The sequence below is a fragment of the Mytilus trossulus genome, chromosome 3 (genome assembly GCF_036588685.1).
Source record: "Mytilus trossulus isolate FHL-02 chromosome 3, PNRI_Mtr1.1.1.hap1, whole genome shotgun sequence".
In the NCBI taxonomy this organism is placed as follows: domain Eukaryota; kingdom Metazoa; phylum Mollusca; class Bivalvia; order Mytilida; family Mytilidae; genus Mytilus; species Mytilus trossulus.
Genome location: NC_086375.1, coordinates 60,413,381 through 60,436,753, shown reverse-complemented (window position 1 = coordinate 60,436,753; position 23,373 = coordinate 60,413,381). Strand labels below are relative to the sequence as shown.

Sequence of the window (23,373 nt, the reverse complement as noted above, 5' to 3'; positions counted from 1 at the left end):
GGAGAGTCATAATATATGTACAACTTCCTAGGGCAAAGGTCAAAGTCAAAAACTTTGGTTTCAGTTGACAACCCCGATGTCCTATGGTAAAGATACAAATTTTGAGATACAATATGCAGCAAGTAAACTTAATTTGGTGTGTGGAAAAATTGTAAGGTAAACATGTAATATGATAGGGTTCATCTACCTTATTTTCATAGTTTATTTAAAGGGAAGACAAAAACAACCAACACAAAGCAATCAACTAAACATGTTTTGTAATTTTATTTTCTATTATTTCCATTCAACAACTATTACAAAACCTAATGAAGAGATAACAAACACATATAAAATATACATTTCAGGGACAGATAACAAACACATATACAATATACATTTCAGAAAGTACATATCAGAATGTTGTGTAAATGTATAGTGTACCTGTTATAATAAATATTCTATAAAGCAGGAGACCCTCAAACGGAAAATAAAAAAGTATGATAAATCTACCAAATAATATCCTTAGTTGTTCATAAAATATTAGACTGTCAGAAAGTAATATTCATATTTTTTGTTGGTTAAAACTCTTTACATTTGCGCTTCAGGCTTGATATTTTAAATGCAAAAATGTGAAATGTTGCTTTATTTTTAGAGTTTTCAGTAATTACTCTAAAAAATATTAGTATGGGCCCCAATATTTAATATATTTAAATTAGACTGATCAGCTCTGAACAATATTACAAAAAAACATTATTTACCACCAGAAAATATTAAAATTATAACTTCAAAACATAATAAATTTTCCTGCATGATGTCTACATAATATTTTCTTTTATTTGCAGTAAAAAAGAATATTGGTAAAAATCAGTAAGTTTCTATAAAGTAATTTCATGCATAATCATTAATGTGATTTTCTCCAAACTTTTTTTGAAATCTTTTGTGATATAAATTCTAATTTTATAATGTTCTCATATTTGATGGAATAGTATGGTTTATCATTGTGATTATATGACTAAGAACTTGTAAGTAAATGTACTTTTACAAATGAACAGCTAATAGCATATTATTAAATGTACCATTAATAATAAACAGCTGTGCCAAGAGCACATGATACATCCTTATTGTGTATGTGCATACAGAAATTGTTGCATAATCAAAATTGGATCTTTTAATTATAAGTCATTTATTTTAATCAAAAGCAAATTAATGGCTCTATAGAAATACTTAGTCATGTAAATATTAAGTCAAATATGAATGTTAAAAATCCCATAACTCTCAAATGACCAACAGGAAAAATTTTGAAATAATAAAAAAATATTCACCAATCCAAACAACAGTGATACATTTGTAGTATATGTAATTTGATCAAACCATGTTTTTATAGCTAGTATTAAATGATATTTAAGTTGTTCTAAACAAGAAAGTTCTGTACTTTATCAAAAAAATCTTCTGATATATCTTATCTTCCGTATTGCCATTAAATTGATATGTACTAGGAAATATCATATAAAATAAATTCTCCCCTTCCTTAGTTACTGCACTCACACATCTTGTCTTTCTCATACCTGTGTCCTAAAAATGAGTTTTATTCCTCATTTTACACATTGTTCCTCTTTTTAATAAAACAATCATATACACCTCAGATGCTTCTAGTACATTATGGGATTAGTTCCTAACTACATGTATCTTGAAAAAAATCATAAAATTCACGTCTTTTGGTTTAGGAGAGTATGAGCATCCTCAACCTTTTTGAAGTCCTTACACCATATTTGCTATGAAAGTAAAAAAGTAATTATCTTATTTGTCACATGTTACACATTTATATATCAATCTGGTTTGTCTATCTTTGTCTGTTATAATCTATCATGTATGTGACTCTGTAGGTTTGGATAGCTCGGTCATAAGATGGATTCATCAACATCTTGGGAGTTTTTACAGTTCATAGTTCCTGTCAATCATCTTCTACATCATATATATCAACATCATCATCATAAACTGAAAAGAGAGAGAAAAGTTTACTTGCTGAACATTAATAACTTTTAAGTTCAGTATATAAGTATATGATTAAATTCTGACTAGAAACAAGTTTACAACATTTATATGAACCTACCCGGTATATATGTTGATTGGTCACATATGCCTCAGTTGTCTGCCTTATCAAAAAAAGTCAGTCAACTTGAAAGCAATGTCCCCTTGATCTTAAGAAATCTACCTAAAATCAGCATAAAAAAGTGAAGACAACTGTTATACTGTGGATTCATTTATTTTCTTGGGTATCAATTTTCATGGATTAAGGAAAACTTACATGAAATCTGCACACAAACCTAGTATAAAAACATGTCATTTGTTGAATATTTTATTTTGTGGTTCATCTGTGCCCACAAACTTCACAAAACAATTGGTATCTAAAAACAGTACTTCAGAATGACAGACCTGGCTAACCTTTAGTGCCCAGGATAACATTTATCTCCTACTATAGTCCTGATAGACTGAGTTATTGTTTCAAGTACATGTTGGCCAAGTCTCAAATGTATGCCATTGAGGCCTCTTAACATAAAAAGATACAACTCCAGGTCAGGTTTTTCAACATAAAAGTAACGAGTGATTATATTCCTTAAATAATATTGGCATGGGTTGGCTAGCAGACAAGTTAGGATTGATATGAGACCCTGATGGCCACTTGATGTCATACATCAGCATACCTGCCAACTGTCACTATTTGTGGGGGATTTCCCCCATGGAGGCTCCCAAATTGAAATTTTGAAAGAGCAATTTTGTCCACAATTTTAAACAAAACAATTAATTGATTAATAACTTTAGGCTTATGAAAGTAAAAGTATGAAGAAGCCAAAAAACATCATGAAAATGTATTTGAAGGCCCCCTTGAAGTTTATTTTAGAAGCCATCTTCCACGCAAAACCCCCATGGGCATTTTCAAAAGTAAGCAGGTGTGCATCAGCTCCAGTTATTACAGCAACAATGCCTTATCAATTCTGTTACTAACCTATATCTGTTGAATGCCCTAGTAATTGTGCTGCACTGAGACAGACTTCATCTTCATCTACTAAATCATCCTCATCTTCATCTGTAAAAAAATATAAAATTCTACATTAACTTTACTCCCAAAATATTTATACAAAAAAAACCAGAATTGATGATACATGCTTTAGAGCACATAAATGTCCTTTCTGTTAATAGATCATGATTATGGGTTGTATATGTAACACCAATATTAAAGGATACACAATACTTTATTATTAAATAGCAAAAGTCCAATAACTCTTGAGAAGAAAAATTGCCAGTACTGATATTTAATAAACTAGATTATATTTAATTATATTGTTCAACACAAATGCTAGGCAACTAGCCAGAGGCTAGTAAAAATTATGGAAAGCTAGTAAAGTTTTCATCACTGTAGTCCAACAGTTGCACAACATTTAAATTGTCACCAAATCCCAGATTCAATTAAAAACCATTTGTTTCTAATCAGACAATATTGTGTACTCCCATCTTCCCTGAACATAAACATACCATTCAAACTTTACAAGAAGGAGATTGTACAAGTAAATGATCATTTTGTATGGTTGATTTAGGTTTTTGGGGATGACTTTCCTGAAATGATGATATGACTCCGCTTATTATTTATACCTTCTTTGTCATCAGGTCCAAAATCTACAGGTCCACTTTCCACTATTACTTCCAGGTCTTTTGATGCTTCTTTTTCTGAGGTTTCATCTAATTTCAACTTCTTTGAGGACAAATTCTATAACAGAATGATAAGGATCTATTGATATTTCAATTTGTTAAGTACTATATATAAAACATGTATGAATAAAAGAAAATATAGGATAGATTTCAATGAGACAGTAAAATGTGTGTCTAATAAATAAAACTGTTAACACAGAACTCCAAATGGAAACATATTCAAAATCAGAAAAGATATAAACTGTCATTTTATGCAAGTCCATTTAAGTCTCACTTACCAGAAAGCAAACAATGGTGTAACTAATTCAAATTCAGTGTATCATGTCTTATTTAAAAGATTTATAATTAGCCTGTAATTCAGTGGTTGTCGTTTCTTTATGTGTTACATTTTTGCTTTTTGTTCATTTTTTTACATAAATAAGGCCGTTAGTTTTCTTGTTTTACATTGTCTTATAGGGGCCTTTTATAGCTGACTATGCGGTATGGGCTTTGCTCATTGTTGAAGGCCGTAAGGTGACCTATAGTTGTTAATGTCTGTGTCCTTTTGGTTTTTTGTGGATAGTTGTCTCATTGGCAATCATACCACATCTTCTTTTTTTTATATAAAACATTAAACTGCTCATTGTTTTATAAACTAACAAATAGTCTGTCCTATTGCACAACAAATACCAATCATCAATAAGGTTTTTTAATTTGGACAGAACTAAATTACAAACTTTTTAAAGATTTTTTTGGAAAAGAAGATTATTTTGAAATTCTTGGGAACAAACTGTCTATTGATTTGTGTAGATTTAGGACCACAAATCACAAGCTCCCTATTGAACAGGGTAGATGGAACAATATAGTCAGAAACAATAGAATTTGTCTTCTATGTAATAAAAATGATATTGGTGATGAATTGCATTATATATTAGAATGTAAATACTTTAAAGAAAACAGGAAACATTATCTGTCACATTATTATTTACAAAATGCAAATATTGTCAAATACAAACAGATTATGTCTTCAAAAAAACAAATCAGTATTGATTAAATTATGTAAATTCATAAAGATTATTAACACAGGTGTATGTGCTCCTGGCTAAAATGGACTTCAGATATTTTCTCAGCAACTATTTTGTTTGCTCTGTTTTGTTGTAAATATTGTATATAATTGCATGTCTTCTCTATACCTATGTATATGGTTTATTGAGAATAAAGATATAAGACAGACTGTTTCAAGTTAATAAATCTATTATGCAATTTTTAAAATCATTATTCAATTAAAAATAGTTAATTGAGTGTGTAAATAACTAGATTTCAGTTTGTTTTCATACTACAAGTGCCAACCTTACCTGTGAACTTTTCGCACTGTTATCTGGTCTTAATCTACTAGTTGGTTTACTGAATCTACAAATATATAAATATATATGGACATTTAAAGTCTAAACTGATTTAATATTATTCAGATTATTCTATTATTTAATTTTTATTGGACTTTGATCAAGTTTGATGCATGTTCTGTTAAAATACTCAATGAACTGTTCCTAATCGAAAATAACAAGTCACAATAAATTTTGTATGTATAAATATTTTGAAAGTACAATACATTTGATAGTAACCATCTTTGCAATAAAAGTTCTTGTGAATTTTTATAATAACTTTAAAGAACTGAAAAATTAATGGCATCATCGTTTTGTTTTTGATTTTTTTCACGTGTAACTTTTATAGCACGTATAGTTTGGAAACTTTTCACAAGAAATGTCAAACCTTGGTAGAATTAAGAAGTAATGTCGTGCTATTTGCTCATTTAACATGGGAAAGCATGATATTCGTAAGTATCTTTGCATCAAGCAGCCTGATTCTGATATAAGCATTCAGTACTTTTGTACTTCAGAAGTTTTATACAAATAACACTTTGAAAAGGCAGTTAATATGATTTTATGATGTTAATTTTGATTAACTTGAACAATAGTTGCTTCTCTGGGAATAGGTATTGCATTTATTTATACTCAGCTGTAAATGCAGTTATTCATGAATAGAATAAAAATAATCAATGCAAAAGAACATACACAATGAATTAAGTGTATTTGTATTGTTTAATGTACAGTTTTGTTCACATACTTCAGACGACTTTCATATTCATGCGACACAGCATTTTCTTGTACATTTCTTCAGTCACAATGCTTATGTTATAATGTCATAGTAAGTTCAGATTAATCAATGACATCATTTATGTGGATTGACCCTAAGTCAGCAGTTTTAACTCATTCATAAAAAACAACTTGAAATGGATCTATTGTTGTTACAATTTTAAATATATCATCTACACAGCATACAATGACAAAATGACAGTCATACCTATTGATAACAGGTTCCCCATTTGTTATAACTGTAGCAGAAGAGGTAGTTTCTTTTGAAGGTGATCTGTTGACGCCTGTAAATTTCAGATCATTGAGTACTTCATAATTGATTTTATTAGAGATTTTCTTCTCATGTAACAGTCTGACTATGGCTTCCTCTGCAGTAGCAGCTGGTCCCAGTGATGGTGGCTTTTTCTTTCTCTTTCTATGCTACAAGTTATAGAAATTCTTTTTATTCAACCATAGAATATGTTTTCATAAACAAGTTTATTTTCCTTTAGAGTAATATGATATCAATAGATTTATCATAAGGGTAAGAAAAATAATAAATATATCACATATTTGACAGCAATTACCCCTCAAGAACATGCTATATCTATTTAATTACACCGAATGTTAATGTTCAAAAACGCATTGATGATTGTGATGTTACAAGTTACAGTCAGATTGGATAATTTTTGGCAAATACCACAGCAGAGAGGGTAAAAAAGACATATCCTTTTTGCATATACCCCGGCGACGTTCAAAAATGAATGATATTCATTTAACAACAGTAAATTGGTGAAAAATACACTGACTATAAACCAATCAAAACTCAGGATTCTTACATAAGGTGTAATTATAGTCAATATACCTTTTTCTTATCAGGATTTTTTTCTTCTTCCTCTTTTTCTTTTGCTAATCTTAATTCCTTTTCTAAAATAAAAGAAATCATGATTTAAATTATATGTTCTATGCAGATATATCAAGTTTTATTCAAAAGCTTTCTTGTATTTTCAATACGTCCAGAACCTACTGTTTTTACTTTCAGGAAGCCAAAATGGTGGCTTATGGGAAAATAACCAATAGTTTTATATCTGTGTTTTCCCCTTTAAATAAAGAATTATTATGATTATTATTATCAATCAATTTTATTCCTCCTCGCCCTACTCATGTGAAATAGTGATCGACCACTCTAACAAATCATGTATAACCATCTGCCAGAATAATTTACACCTAAGTGATTATAGGTTAAACATGTCAGCACGTAACAGTTACATTCTCACCTAATTGCCATATTTCACAGTTATAAAACAATTATAACAAACTGTCACTCATTATAACAATATATCTCATAATTTTTTCATTCATAAAACTAAAAGTCAATGTGTTTGAATGGAAAAGAAAATATTCAGATTTCTGGCAGACATAGTTGTAAGTGTTTTACTTAGTATCATACTTTTTTTTCTTAATCGAGGGAACATAGTATTCTTGTTTGTCTGTTGTTGTCTTTTTAAATTTTATGCTTAGTTTTTGTATATAAATAAAAAATAAATCTTTAAATTATTTCTAAATTGAATATATTAGTTATCTGAAAGTAATTGGTGCTTTACTAGATAAATCTCACATTCAATCTTTATGAATGACAATGCTGGAATAATTTCTCAATTTCGTCTCATTTTATAGATCATACTGTAAAAATGTATAATTCAATTTTAGAAAATTCATATACTTTTCCAAGTTTACAGAGTAATTAAAATATTCAAAATGAATATAAAAAACTATAAGTTAATGGAATTTAAAACTCGGAATTCTCTAGCTAGTCAGACGAATAGTAACATTGATGAATAAGACATCATTGATGTAGAAGGCAAATCTTTATTTCTATTTTTTTTTTTTTTCTATCTTTTATCAAGGTTTGTTAGTCCTTTATCATATACATATATTCCTGCACACAACACCTTATAAATGAGTTAATGGGGGATATTAAATCTGAAACTCTTGCCTAAAATTAAGCAGTAAAGTCAATGTAAATTGTAATTTAATCTATCTTAAAAATATCATTGATATCAATTTTTTAAAATATGTACCTTCCAATGCCTTGAGATAGTCAGCATTTTCAGCCATCCATATACTGGTTTTCAGTTTGATTTCATCGTCAGACAGCAAAAACTGAAAAAAGTTATGAACCAAATGGACATATAAAAAGTTCATTTAAAAAAAATGGGGGGAAGAACAATAAAAGTATACCCAAATTGTAATAAGACATTGACAAGAATTTCATGCACAAATCATGGAGGAATCAAATTATGAAAATAAATAAAGGAAAAGAAATGTTTCATCATATCATTATCAACCTTTACAACAGACATAACAGAGCTGATCTGAAAGGTACACCAACTACTCATAACTATACATCACATACTGTGTAACAACCCTAGATAAGGACGATGAGGAAAGGCATTTCTAAACTAATGAAAACTCCATTATTTATAGAGCCTAGTTAGTCAAATGGTCTAGGGTGCTCAGACCCCACTGAGGAGAGAACAAAAATTCCTTAATACTATTATACTTATTCGCAGATCAAATATTGTTGGACTAATTTTTAGACAAATGGGAATATATACATTATGGTGTTAGTCCTGTTTAACAATGGGTTATTAAATGGAGAACATTTGTCATAATGTTGTCATGTGTTTAGACATATATATATATATATATATATCTTAAATTCTTTGGCGATTTTAACTTTTTCTGGATATAAAAGTTAATTCAACTTGTGTTTGCTGATTATCTCAAAGGCTCCTTGTTGAAGGCCATACTTTAATCTATAATGTTTACTTTTTACAAATTGTGACTTGGAAGAAGAATTGTCTCATTAGCACTCATACCACATCTTCTTATATCTGTGCACTTCACAAATTTTGTATTGATTGTATCCCTACAAGTAGAAATGCTGCATATTCATTCTTCTAATTTTTAGATGAAGTGCAATGATTTCTTAATGCATATAAAATTTTACAAATGTCAAGCAATTACACATGATTTACCTTTCACAGGTCAAATCTTGATGAAACTTTTATAATTGATAGTCTATCTGAATTGTGTTTTACCTTGTCTAACTCATCATCATCAATGCCATGTAAATCTAATTCACCATCATCACGCTCAGAATCTTAAAAAAAATCATTAAAGTTTGTGAAAAGTTTTCATAAATAAATTGTAATGCTTTTAAGAATGTCAAGATATATCATATAAATTTAACTAACTTAATTTATTTAGCCAATTCACAAAAATACAGAACATAAATAAAAGCATGGAATTAAGAATAGGATTTTAGTTTTACCTGATTCTTTTAAGCATTCTGACAAAACTTCTTTGATTCCTAAACTAGCAGCTGTTGGTCGTAAAGTTGAGTATGATACAGAATGGTTTGTTGTTGTTTCACTATTATTGTCCATATCTGAAATAGCTTCTTTAAAAGTTTCCTCCTCTAAAAAATTACTAACTCTTGATACCTCTTCATTGTCACCTAAAGGATCGGGAGACACAGACATTTCTGAAAAGGTGGAGATGATATTTTGATTACTAAATACCAATTCAAATATTAGAGTACAATCAGACACAACAAGTGAAACTGCGAGCTACTGCTCACTGATGATACCCCCGCCGCAAGTGGATAATATAAATAGTGTACAAATATGCAAGTGTTCAGTTAACAGGAAATTGTCGAGTAATGAATCTGAAAACGCATCACACGGTATAGCTGACTTATATAAATCCTGAAACCAAATTTCAGAAATCCTTGTATTGTAGTTCCTGAGAAAAATGTGACGAAAATTTTCAACTTGGCTATCATGTGTAAAATCATACAAGTGTTCGGTAAACAGGAAGTTGTCAAGTGATCAATCTGAAAAAGCATCACACGGTATAGCTGACTTAGATTAACCTGAAACCAAATTTTAGAAATCCTTGTATTGTAGTTCCTGAGAAAAATGTGACGAAAATTTTCAACTTGGCTATCATGTGTAAAATATTACAAGTATTCGGTAAACAGGAAGTTGTCAAGTGATCAATCTGAAAAAGCATCACACGGTATAGCTGACTTAGATAAACCCTGAAACCAAATTTTAGAAATCCTTGTATTGTAGTTCCTGAGAAAAATGCGACGAAAAATATTCATGGGACGGACGGACTGACTGACGGAAGGACAGACAGAGGTTAAACAGTATACCCCCCCTTTTTTTAAAGCGGGGGTATAATTACATTATCAATACATATATAGATTTTCACAAGCACTACTTCTGAATAGAAAACTAAAATTTGGACAATGTAAAACCCTAAAGATGACAATAGTTACATGATAGATTAACTATTTTCATTAGAGATATGTCGTTGCAAGATCAACAGTTTACCAGACATCAATTATTAAATACTGACATTTCTAAAACAGACTTCATAAGAAAACAGTACATTAAAGATTCAGTCTACAGAGAAGTAATAAGTATGTCTAGACTCCTAAACTGGTTACCAGTGACTTAAAAAAAACCTAAACATCTTTATGCAACTTTTATTGTATCCTTGGACCATTTATTAATGATTTGAGCTACAAAGTAGACTTGAGAATTATCATAATATAGTATATAAAATATAGCTACACTAACTAGCATATGCTGCATATATTCCTACAGGTTTTGGTGGAACCATGGATTTCTCTATTTGTTCTTTTATAAGCTCTACTTCCGATTCCAGCTCTGGAAATTTGTCTAACTACAAAACAAAAATAAAAGCATCGTTTACTGACATTCAAAATCTGCATTAACAAAATGATATATTTGTTTAATTTTGTCTAGGTGATCATATTAAAGATATTGTAATTAATAATTATCCCACAAGGACCTGTTGTGTCAGTGTAAGATCACCCCAATGGCAGGAGGCCAGAGGGTGATCATACACTGACACACCAAGTCTGAATGGGATAACTATTTTACATTCCAGCTGTTTTAGATTAGACGAAAAACCATTTACAATTAATAAAATCTAGTTTAGAATGCCTCACAACCATTATAATATACTTTATATATTACCATATGATGTATACCCTTTATGACCCCCGAACACGCAGAGTAGATTTTAAACAATGTCAACTCGCCCCACAGGACAATCATCCCACACTATATCGCCATTTTATAAAATAATCGCCCCACTCTTGTTCTCCGAATCGCACCACTTTTGAAAAAGTGTAAAATCAAATTGAACAATCAGTCTGAGAACTCACTTATTAACGAAAAGGGTTTAAACCCCACTGAATAAAGGTCTGCCAACTCACCCCACTTATAAAAATAGCTTGCTTCCTTTGAGTATGTTAAATTACTGATATTTTGTATCCAGTTGTCGTGGTGTAGTGGTATGTGTCGTGGCTTGATATACTTAAGGTCTTGAGTTTGAATCCCAGCATAGCCACTGGATTTTTTCGACTTGAATTTTGATAGATAGTCTTTTCCTTATAATTAATTATAAGTTTTATAGTGGATTTGACATTCCTGCCAAAATGTTACAGAACAAAGGAAAGCATGCATAACAAAGAAACTCAAACTGGGGTGATTTGGTAGGGTTGATCCTGCTCAGATCACCCTGTTAAAACAAAGGAGCTGGGATGTTATGTATCTTCTTTACTTCTTTATAACAAAATAGGAGAATAACACTTTCTCCTGCAACTACACTCATGTTATAAATCAATCAGAAGTTGAACTAAGTCTTATATATTTAAACCTTTTTTGCAACACATAGTCTCAGAGTGTCCAAAAAATATGCCCTTGAAGGTACTCAAAAGGTATTAACAGAAAAAAACCCACCTCAACTCATAAATATGTTCAACAATTTCCCATTTGGACAAGATAGGAGAAATTAACCATCCCTCTTTGAACTAAGAGTGTATACATCTTATAGAATTTCATTTTACAATTTAAACCGAGTAAGAAGGTACCCTCAATTCATGCTGATGGGTTATACAACAATATTGTATATATATTTTATTCATATCCATCACTTTGAGGCATTCAATTATAGAAATAATAGATCCAAACCTGAGCATGAAATTTAGCTTCTTGTGCCTTCCGTTTACTGGCAGTGAAAGCTGGGGGATCTTGTTCTTCCTCTAAATCAACAGTCTGGAATTCTTCTATAGTCAACTGACTTGATGGTGTAGCTTTAAACTCAGATAATCTTATCAAAGACAGAATAAACATAATTTTAGACAACAATCAGCACAAATCTAAGTCTTAGTATATATATATCTTTATTCTCACAAACCAAATTACAAAGGTATAGAGATTATACATATTTCAATACAATTACACAAATAAATAATGTACGAAAGTAGATAGAGGCGTTCACAATTGTTCACCCAGAAAAGTTCAATTTGTTATTTATCTCCTTAATAAGTTTACATAGTCCGCTCAGTTCTGTACATTTTTTAGAATTCATTAATTCATAAAACTTCAATGAGTTTGGTCTATTTCTATAGTAAAATGCAATATATTGTTTTCTACAATTAACAAAAGCTGAACAATTAAAAATGTAATGGTATTCATCACCAATGGCATCTGATTTACACAATATACATTTTCTGTTTTCTCTTTCTATGTTTTGCCATCTTCCAGTTTCTATTGGAAATTTCATGTTCAAAGTTCGAAATTTAAGAAATAAGGATATCTGCCTGTCATCCAAAATATTTAAATATTTCTCAAACTCCAAAGTATCTTTAAATAAACGATAATTTAATGCTTTTGGTGATTCCTGTAGGCTTGCTAGCCATTTTTGTTTAAATTGATCTATCAAATTCTGTTTGATGGTTACATGTAGCCATGTTTTATTTACAAAAAAGATATTTTCCCATACATATGACAAGCCACACGTGTCTAAAATTGATTTGACTTTTTTTAACCATAAAATATTTGTGCCATATTTGGCAGTTGCTAGGTTATACAAAATTAAAGGCAATTTGTCAGGTTTTCCAGTTACCAACTTGAACCAATAATTCATCATTCGTAACTTGATTGAAATATCCAATGGATATCTTCCCAATTCACCATAAATCATAAAGTAGTCAGGAGTAGACTTTTTTACTCCAAGTAATATTTTACAAAATTTAATATGAACCCTCTCGATTATTGAATTATTTCCAAAACCCCAAACTTGGCACCCATACAGAAGTATTGGTTTCACAATTTTATCAAAAAGATCAAGTTGGCATTCAATTGACAGATTATGTACTCTACCTTTTCGAATAATATCGTACATAGCATGTGTTGCTTTTTCACATTGCTTTTTTTTAGCTCTCGAAAAATTTCCTGACCTAGACAGTAATACACCAAGATAAGTAAATTCACTCACAATATCTAGTATTATATTATCATACTTAAAAACAATATTCTGCGGTAGTCTACCTTGTGAAAAAATTACAATCTTAGTTTTTTGCACACTTACTCTAAGTTTCCATAACTCACAATATTCATATAAGGAGTCCAGTTGTCTTTGTAAATCTATCTGAGATTCTGCCATTAAGACAGTATCGTCAGCATATAAAATGACAAACAATTTTAGATAAATATTTAACTCTAATTCTAACTCATCAGAGATAGTGCACAAACCTTCTATATTTTTATTCTGGAAAAACAATTCCAGATCGTTAAGATAAATAGAAAAAAGCAAAGGAGAGAGATTCTCTCCCTGCCTAACCCCAATGGAACAAGGGAAAAATTCAGAAAAATCTGATCCAAAGTGTATACGTGATTTTATATTTTTGTACATGTTGACAATAACGTTATGCATCTTTCCGTTAATCGAGTGTTTTATAAGTTTTGACCAGAGACCAGACCGCCAAACAGTATCAAAAGCTTTCGCAAAGTCCACGAAAGCACAGTATAGTTTCTTCTTTTTTCTCTTTAGCAACTCAAATAAAATGTGAATAATAAATATATTGTCTACTGTGGAATAACCTTTTCTGAAGCCAGCCTGGTTTTCATTTAATAATAAATAATCCTCTAAAAAAGAACTCAATCTAAAATTTAAAACAGATGTGAAAAGTTTTCCCAGGCAGCTGAGTATAGTAATTGGTCTATAATTCCGGGGATCAGATTGGTCACCCTTGTTTTTATAAAAAGGAATAATATTTTCCATAAGCCATATTTCAGGCAAAATACCAGAATCAAAAATTATATTAAAAAGTTTCACATAAACGGGTATAAAAATGTGTAATGTGCTTTTCATAAATTCATTGATTATTAAATCATCGCCAATGGCCTTTCCGTTTTTCAAGTCTTGTATACACTTGCTAATTTCTTCTGCAGTAATTTCTGAGTTTAAAACTTCATTTACACCTTGAATGTCATTTGGCTCATTTGTGACGTCATTTGTGTTCTCGGCGTTATTTAAATTTTTGAAAAAATCAAACAGTACATCTAATGTTAGGTTTATTTCTTTTCCCTCCCCTATTTAAAATTTTCCAATATTCCTTCGGATTTTTTGTCCTCAGGTTTTTCATATGTTTTTGAATTTTTTTCCTATATTCCCTCATAGATTTATCCATCTGGCGTTTATATTCCCGTTCTTTCTTTTTCATTTCACCCCTTTTAGCTTCTGATCTATCACTGTTATAATTTCTCTTTGCTCCCCTGTAAATCTTTCTCTTATTCCAACATTGCTTATCAAACCATGGTTTGTTTCCCTTTTTACCAATTTTTTTACCTGTACGACTCCCTTGGCTAGCATTATATGAACCTAGCACATTTTCTGCAGCATCCAAAAATATGCTGTTAATGTTTTCAACTACTTCGTTTATTTTGCTTTGAGATAAAAGTTTACTGTCAACTGATTCTAATTCGGCAACCAAATCTGAAATTTTGTCCTTGTCAATAAATTCTACAAATTCATTCTTTAGTATGCTCAATTTTTTATCTATAGTCAAATTAGCTAAAATAATGTATCACTTTTCATTCTATTAAAACATTGCAAGTTTTATACATACATGACATAGTAAATTTTTTGTTTTACCCTTCAAAATTAAACTTTGTATAAATAAATCACAGTACATTAAATTGTTGCTCAATCTATAGTTTTCAATGTAATGACTTGTGTCTTTTTGTTTTTTGATTTTTTTTGGCAATTTTGCCTCTATACGTATTCAACTTCAGATTTTTTATTGACCCATTTTTCTTTGTTATTTTACACTGAACCTACATGTTATTTATTGTATATCAAAACTATAACGTCTTATAAATAAAGGTTGTGAAGTTTAAACCAATGTTTAAATCTAATGAATAATTTTGACCATTTTGAGATTGGAAATACCATCAGATATTGTTCTTTAAACAAAACAGAACCTAATAATAATATTTACCTTTTCCTTATAGTTGTATCACAGACTTTAGCCACTTTGATTATCTGCCTTACTGATCTACTAAACTCATGCATTCTAGAGGCAACGAGTAAAGCTGAAATATAACATTACACATTAATAAACCTATAGGTAGTTTAATGAATTCCTATTTATATTTTACTATGATATATAAGTCTGATAATCAGTCCAAATAGATCCAATGGATACATGTATATAATTAAGATATTTTCTTTGGGCTCAAGCTATGTACTTATCAAGCTATTTTTTTTTTAACAAAACTGTTTGGTTAACCATTTGCTGTTAAGCTTATTTCAGAAACAAAATTTGTGAATAAAAAGTAGATTTACTGCATTTACAATAGTTTGCAATTTTTTTCTGGAAAATTTATGCCATGATACTTTATTCATATATACATTTGTAGTTATTTCTTTTTCTTTTTTATAATCAGCCATTATCAAGTAGAACTATTAAATATCATGAGTAGAAGGAAGAGTGTGAGATGTGTCATTTACCTGCTCCACATAGTCCTGATGGTCTACGTCCAGTGTGCATCCAATCTCTTTTCATTCTCTGAACTAATCTCATAGCTGTCATAGACACTTCATGTGTTTTGTCACCCAATTCTAATTTATGTGCAAATCGTGGAATGTATAAACATGGATCTGAAAAATAACATAAAAAACTCAATACATGTGCAAATAAAAGTGGAAAAGCTTGAGATAATCCATTTGAAATCCCAATATATCAATAAACATACTGCAGTGGTATAGTTTAGTTACACAGTGACTTATAGGAGAAATAAATTCAGGTAACTGATACTGCACAGTCCCCCATATTTTTTCTCAAGTACCCTTGTCATAAAATAGTAAAAGGTATAGAGTATTTTAACGTCTCTGTCCTGAATTGTGACAAGGTATGTTGTTTTTATGATTCATCAATGTGTCCATTTACGGGTCATCAAATTAAAATCTAATTAAAAATTAACTCCCCACACTTGCTCCTCGTCGTTTACATTTCGTGCATGGGAGATACAAACAATGAGGAGCAAGTGCAGAGATTAATTTTAATTAGATTGATTAAATTACCCAGGTTTTTTTTTTTAGAACATCTGAATTCTCAAAGCCAAATAATGATTAAAACATTTTTCTAGACTGTGTTTTAAAATACTCTCAATTTCAAGCTGATGATCCTTTATAATTCATTGTTTTGTTACTTATCCAATATGTTTTCAATAAATGAAATGAATGACGTCAACATTTTTGTATATGAATTTTTTACATTATCAAATCCACAGGCACTAACTTGTCTCAGAAATTTTTTTTCCTATATACCTTATTTAGTGTTATAATAAGGTTTATAGGAAAAAAAATTCTGAGACAAGTGCCTGTCATCAAATCACAGGCTTTTGGGTGCCCCTCAGTAGGAATATTCCCATATATAACCTATCTATTATCAAATGTTATTATTTTTTTTATAATCTTGAATGTGGGCCCTTTATATGTAAAAAAGTGGGATTTTCTTTACAACAAAAATAAGATACCAACCAAAAATCAGTATATCAGAGGTTTTATTTGATAGAATTTGTATATTCGAAAAAAAAGGGCACACAAAAAGAAAAATTCCGCGAAAAATTATCTCCCTTTTGTGTATATTCGGGTCTCTCGGGTGTTTTCTCGGAATAGATGATACTTATAAAAACGTCAATAATACCGCAAAGCACCACGGGAGTTTTCTACTTTGACAACTGACTTTATTTAGACATGATTTAGACAATCTCATTAACATGATCAATAACGAATCATCTTGTGGTTTCAAATCCAAAACTAAATAAGGTAATCAACTCAAAATTTTAAATAAAAGCTACGCGTGTGCTATCTGTACATAACAAGACAAAATAACGGATACAGGAAGACAGGTGCGCGATACACAAATCAAGATAACAAAGCTTTGTTTTTAAAGTAGGGCACACCATAATTGTACACACTAGACAACCTTACTGCAATAAAACATTATACCGATTGAAAAATCACGATTGTTTATCCGGGAACATAATTCATTGCATAACCAAATTCATGTAAGGATAGAACCTACATTAATCAAAAAAGGGGGAGGGGCAGTATTAATGTGTTAATCGAAGGAAATTAAGACCTGAAGTACATTTATAGTGGCATTAGTTGCAAGTCTTGGTAAGAAAATATTTATGATATATATATATATATATGGTTTATAATTGCTTCCTTCTTTTGACAAGTTTATGGACAATTAAATAGCTCCAGAGTTCCCCAATGGTAATGGGTCCAAGTAGTTTAAACATATTTATTTAGAGTGGATTTAGTCCAAATAATTATGTCTGGCAAGGCTATTTTAATTTTTTCTGGGACGCCTTCCTACGACGTACCTACAACTACGTCGTAGGAAGGCGTAACAGCAAAATCACAAATAGCCTTTCTAGACAGCATAATTATTTGGACTAGAGTGGATTGGGAAACAAGTTTTGCAACTTTTATTTATCGCTATCCACTTTGCAGGTGCGAGTGCTGCCTTGTAGCGGCATTAGCCTACTCTTTTTCGAAATCTACAAGGGTGTCTTTAATGTGCAAGAGATACAATGTATGGCTCTCTCTTAACACGGGTCAGACATTTATCGTCCCCTTCCAGCGGAAGATAATTGTTTCCTTAAGACCATACTTGCAAATGGTGTCAAGGGAGAGCCAAAAATTTAGTTCCTGAAATTTTCATCCCAAAGGGGAATCGAACCAGGAACCTTTGTGTAAGTAGTCTGATGCACTAACCACTACACCGTGGCTCTCTAAGTGGGTCCAAGTGTGACGCAGGATTACCGTTTTTTGTAAGCGTGACACATGAAAGTCAAATTATTGTGCTTTGAAAACAGGAAATTACAAAAAATGAGAATTGCTTACGTACATATTGTAAGCGGAATACGGGAATCAGACAAAACAGTAAGCAGGATCCAGGATCAGAACCCCCCATGATACAATGTATGTGATGGGATTCATTTTGCACAATCTCTAGTTTTCAATACAGTATTTTGTGGACTGGCTAGTGTCCTCTGTCTGTATTCCTCGCAAAGGGCTTGTTATTAATCCTATTTCCTTTTTACAGTTGTTTTTCAGATTTATTAGGTAAATTTAATGAAATCAGGATGTGTCAGGTGACTCATGTTCTCAAGTGCAAAATTGGAATTAGAACTCTTATGCCACATTAACATGATTAATGGAACAACCTTCAAGTCAATGTAATATTGTCAGTACATGTACCTCTGACAGCATACTTGATTTAATCATGATAACGCTGTGTGTGAATTGAACTTGAAGCTACAGTTTTTGTTTAAGGGCCAGTTGAAGCAAGCCTCCAGGCTCAGGATTTTCTTGCTGTATTGAAGACCCATTGGTGGTCTCAGCTGTTATCTGCTCTTTGATGGGTTATCGTCTCTGACACATTCCCCCATTTCCATTCTCAATTTTAATATAATACATTTTAATAGAAACTTACAGAATTGGCAAATATCATAAAAAAACAATCATGTTCTTTATATTTCTAACACTCAATAACATACTGTATTTAAGCATAGTCATGCTCTCCTAAAGACTCAAGGACTCCATTTGTTTTCATCGTTTGCATTGTTTTACATATTTGTCATTTCAGGACTGTACAACAAAGTCGATCCAGTGGGGCCCCCTCTTTTTGTGGAAAAAATTTAGGTTGATTATACATGTATAGGGAATAACTGAAACATGATCACTGTAGCAGGCCCACTCTTATTGCATGGGCCCCTTTATAAAAAGTTTTTGATCTGCAACTGTACTAGGTTTCTGTTTACCACAATGGTTACATTCTTTGTTAACCCTTTCCTCCATTGAATTTTTTTTTTTTGCATACTTGATTCGCATAGGATTTTTTTGATAAAATGCTGAACTTATGCTTTGAAGTATTAAGCCATTGTGAAAAACAACTATTTCATCAAATAAATTTAAGTCAGATATTCCTATGATATTCCTTTTCATATTGGATACAAACTTTATTAAGTCAACTGCAGACACTTTGTAGTCAAAGTGTTTCAACTGAGGTACTACACAGGCGTCAAAAGGCGTCATTATGGAGTAAGGGGGGTGGTGTCAAAAGGCGTCATTATGGAGGAAAGGGTTAAGGTTTAGTTAATTTAGTATAAAATAAATCAGGCAGTTGGTATGCACTTTTGTATAGTATTACATTTTTCATCATTCATCACATGACATTTCATACATGTATGTTACCATATATATATAGTATAAATTTTGCTCATTGATGAAGGCTATGCTTAGGCCAATGGTTATTGGTGTCCACATATTTTGGTGGGTATTTGTCTCATTCATCATGTTCATTGTGTCTTAGGCAATCATACCACATACATTGTACTTATAAATATTTATTCAGTTATAACCTAAATGTTTTTTATTAATAATAATTTAATTGTTCTTAATAAATTTTGCTTGACTAAATGACTAAATTAAAACAAATTTTAATTGCAGATGGATAGACCACTAAAAACTGAACCAAAAAGCTGCATGCAAATCAGTTCAAACAGACAGTTTTCTGATGATGAGGTGAACCAAGAAGTTCCTCCAAATTACACAGCTAAAGTAACTGTACAAAATCCAAGAAGAAAACCAGAACCATCATGGAAAATAGCCAGACCTCAACCCCAGTGTTTACCAACATATAAAGCTAGTGAGGAATTTAACTGGCAAGCTAATCAATCTAGTGTTCGAGAAAGAAATGCTGTGATGTTTAACAATCCTCTCATGGCTGATGTCTACTTTAAAGTTGGAACTGTCCCTCATCAACAGAAAATTCCAGCACACAAGTACATTTTAGCAACAGGCAGCTCAGTGTTTTATGCTATGTTTTTTGGTGGACTTGCGGATGCAAAGCATGTAATTGAAATTCCAGATGTTGAACCTCAAGCTTTCCTTAATCTTCTCAGGTACATTCACTGATAAACCAGCTTAAAGATGATTACTTCCCCAATAGAGTGAAGAATATATATACAATTATAGATTATCGTTGATCATCTCAACGAGATTGATTTTCTCGCTTGAGCTGGTACAGAGAAAGTGAGGAAAGCAATCGAGTTGTGATGACCAATGATAATCTGTTTATTGCTATTTTACCTATGACGACGTTGTCAATTTCATGTCAATTTTGTTAGCAACGCCACGTGGCCTCCTTAGTTTCTAGCGATAATTTTTCCATCTCAAGCGAGAAGCATGATATGAAAATTATAACAAAAAAACATCAAAGGAAAAATGCAAAAAATAGCGATAATTTCATTTATCTCATTTATATTATAATCTTGTTTGAAGAAAAAAAGGTCAACAATTAAAGTTTCACATTTAAAATAATGTTTTGATTGTATTTCACAATGGTGGTAGTTCACCAACCTCTTTAATATTATTTTTGGACCTAAACAATGATTATATAACCTTGAAGTGATATATTATATTGGCATAGACCATGCACATTATTTATACTACCAGGTACATGTATGTATATGTAGTTCAAAACAGTCAATACTAAATTCAAGAAAACATTCTATTGCACATAGGCTTAATAGGGCATACATGTACATGTACCTTTGTCTAGTTTACTCATCATTAACACATTGCACTACATTTGTAGTTGTGCAGGAACTGCTTACCAGTATATATATTTTAATAAGCCTACTTGAGTAGTTTAAGCTGATATTTTGCATACATAATTGCTCTCTTAATTTTCTATTTAGTGTTTATTTGCCTTTTTTTGTTCAGTCTTGTCTGTTCTTAATCAATTAGTGATTTTTGATTCAATGCCTCTGACATTGGTATCATCTGTACCAAATTTTACTTCTTCTCACAAATTAAAATTTTACATTTAACACTAACAGTGTGCATGTCCAATGGTCCAAGGACACAGTTATCGTCCTTTGATTTTCGTTGTCTACGAATATAGTCCCTAGTGTAAACAGTGTATAACTTGCATGTTTAATTAATACACTTTCCCAATTTAAGCTGTCAAACTGAATTTTACACCCCCTTAACACAGAATTGTCAATATTTTGAGTTAGAGCTGGTAGAAATTTCTATAATTTTGATATTATTTGTCTCACTGGTAGTACACTACACTGTAAAAATCTTTTTGAGAAAGAGCAAGTGCGATTTTTTTAATTTGAATTTATTGTCTAAAAGAAATGCATTACGAAATAACTGTGTTCTCGGGCCCAAAAGTCAAGAATAATCAACACTTATAGTATACATAAAGTGCATATTTTATTTTTCAGGTACTTGTATTGTGATGAAATACATTTGGAACCAGACAATGTATTGGCTACTCTGTATGCAGCTAAGAAGTACATAGTACCTCATTTGGCCAGGACTTGTGTTCGATATCTAGAAACAAGTCTCAGTGCACATAATGCTTGTATCTTACTCAGTCAGGGGAGACTATTTGAAGAACAAGAACTGATGCAGCGATGCTGGGAAGTTATTGATGCTCAAGCTGAGGAAGCACTAAGATCTGATGGATTCACTGAAATTGATGTCAATACATTGAATACTGTCTTAAGCAGAGAAACTCTCAATGCTAAAGAAATCTCTGTATTCAATGCAGCTTGTCGTTGGGCTGATGCCGAATGCAAAAGACAAAACTTAGAACAATCTGCTGAAAATAAAAGGAAAGTTTTAGGCGATACTTTGTTCAAAATTCGCATTCCTGCAATGTCCTTAGAGGAGTATGCCAATGGACCAGCACAGTCTGGTGTATTAACATTACAAGAAACAAATAATCTTTTTCTAGACTATCTTGCCAAGAACAAACCAGAACTGAAATTCAACAAGAGAAATCGATCTGGCTTAAAGCCTTTCAAATGTCACAGATTCCAATCTTCAGCTTATCGAAGTAATCAATGGAGGTATCGTGGACGATGTGATAGTATACAGTTTGCTGTTGATCAGCGAATATTTATTGCAGGTTTTGGGTTGTACGGATCGAGTAATGGGGCAGCTGAATATCAAGTGAAAATTGAACTCAAGAAAAACGGCATAGTGCTTGGTCAAAATATTACTAAATTTTTCTCTGATGGATCTAGTAATACGTTTGATGTTATGTTTGACAATCCAGTACAAATCGAATCAGATATATTTTACACTGCTAGTGCTATTTTAGATGGAGGTGAACTAAGTTATTTTGGACAAGAGGGGTTAGCTGAAGTTCAATGTGGGAAAGTGAATTTTCAGTTTCAGTGTTCATCAGATAGTACAAATGGAACTGGAGTTCAGGGTGGACAAATTCCAGAAATCATATTTTATTGTTAAAATTTATATTTAATGTAACATGTATGATACAAAATTTATTATATTAAATAGATATTTAGAATAAAATCTGTTTTGTAGTGTATCAGAACCATTTAAAGTAAAATCACAAAAATACTGAACTCTGAGAAAAATTCAATTGGGAAGTCCATAATCACATGGCAAAATCAAATGACAAAAGACATCAAAGGAATGGACAACAACTGTCATATTTCTGACTTTGTACAGGCATTTTCAAATGTAGAAAATAGTGGATTGAACCTGGTTTTAAAGCGCTAAATCTTTCACTTGTACGACATTCTCATCAAATTCTGTTATTTACCACAATGCATGAACAAAACAGACATAATAAATAAAATATGGGTACAACAGTCATCACTGCTTTAAGTCGTTAAGCTACCCAGTTGACTGTAATTTCCCCTTGTTGCTAGTAGTTTAAAATCTCAAATAAGAAAACACCCACAGCTGGCCATGACCATGCATGTCATTTACAAAGACCAAATCTGTATTTAAATATTCAAACATGATGGTATCATTTGCAATGGAAAACATACCTTTTATGAATAAACATACAAAGAAAATCAATGAGACCAAATGACACAGAAGTTAACAACTATATACATGATGTAGTCTTCAACAATGACCAAAACTCATACCCCATAGTAATCTATAAAAGGTCAAGAAATGTCTTTTCTCTCTCACAACAAGAACTTAATTTGGACATAGAAAGATTTTTTTAAATTGGACAGAATATGCACCTTTGCTGAAAGATATATATTTTCAAATTATACATATACACTGACACATAAAAGTACACATTAATTAATTTGTAGACACAAGC

The 23,373-nt window shown here is 31.2% G+C and overlaps 2 protein-coding genes across 3 annotated transcripts in view; one reads left to right on the top strand and one right to left on the bottom strand.

The window, feature by feature from the left end:
• Positions 1-247: 247 nt before the first annotated feature.
• The window catches only part of LOC134712007 (transcription factor IIIB 90 kDa subunit-like), a 30,890-nt gene continuing 7,764 nt past the window's right edge, over positions 248-23,373 (bottom strand). The window contains exons 7-19 of the mRNA XM_063573087.1: positions 15,699-15,848; positions 15,187-15,280; positions 11,873-12,011; positions 10,451-10,556; positions 9,133-9,345; positions 8,900-8,961; positions 7,877-7,958; positions 6,661-6,722; positions 6,025-6,236; positions 5,019-5,073; positions 3,628-3,742; positions 2,984-3,064; positions 248-1,974 (exon numbers count right to left, since the gene is read on the bottom strand). Of these exons, the coding sequence (XP_063429157.1) occupies positions 1,931-1,974; positions 2,984-3,064; positions 3,628-3,742; positions 5,019-5,073; positions 6,025-6,236; positions 6,661-6,722; positions 7,877-7,958; positions 8,900-8,961; positions 9,133-9,345; positions 10,451-10,556; positions 11,873-12,011; positions 15,187-15,280; positions 15,699-15,848 (1,415 nt within the window). The 3' untranslated portion in view covers positions 248-1,930. The remainder of the gene's footprint in view (positions 1,975-2,983; positions 3,065-3,627; positions 3,743-5,018; positions 5,074-6,024; positions 6,237-6,660; positions 6,723-7,876; positions 7,959-8,899; positions 8,962-9,132; positions 9,346-10,450; positions 10,557-11,872; positions 12,012-15,186; positions 15,281-15,698; positions 15,849-23,373) is intronic.
• On the top strand, positions 7,159-22,585 carry LOC134712008 (BTB/POZ domain-containing protein 6-B-like). Of its 2 annotated transcripts, none has more exons than XM_063573089.1 (3): positions 7,159-7,220; positions 19,716-20,170; positions 21,503-22,585. In XM_063573089.1, the coding sequence occupies exons 1-3, from the start codon at positions 7,182-7,184 to the stop codon at positions 22,533-22,535; spliced, it is 1,527 nt and encodes a 508-aa protein (XP_063429159.1). In that variant the 5' UTR covers positions 7,159-7,181; the 3' UTR covers positions 22,536-22,585. The 2 variants fall into 2 exon arrangements, with proteins under 2 accessions (XP_063429159.1, XP_063429160.1); XM_063573090.1 differs by lacking the exon at positions 7,159-7,220 and adding an exon at positions 16,880-17,018 and having other exon boundaries at positions 21,503-22,580.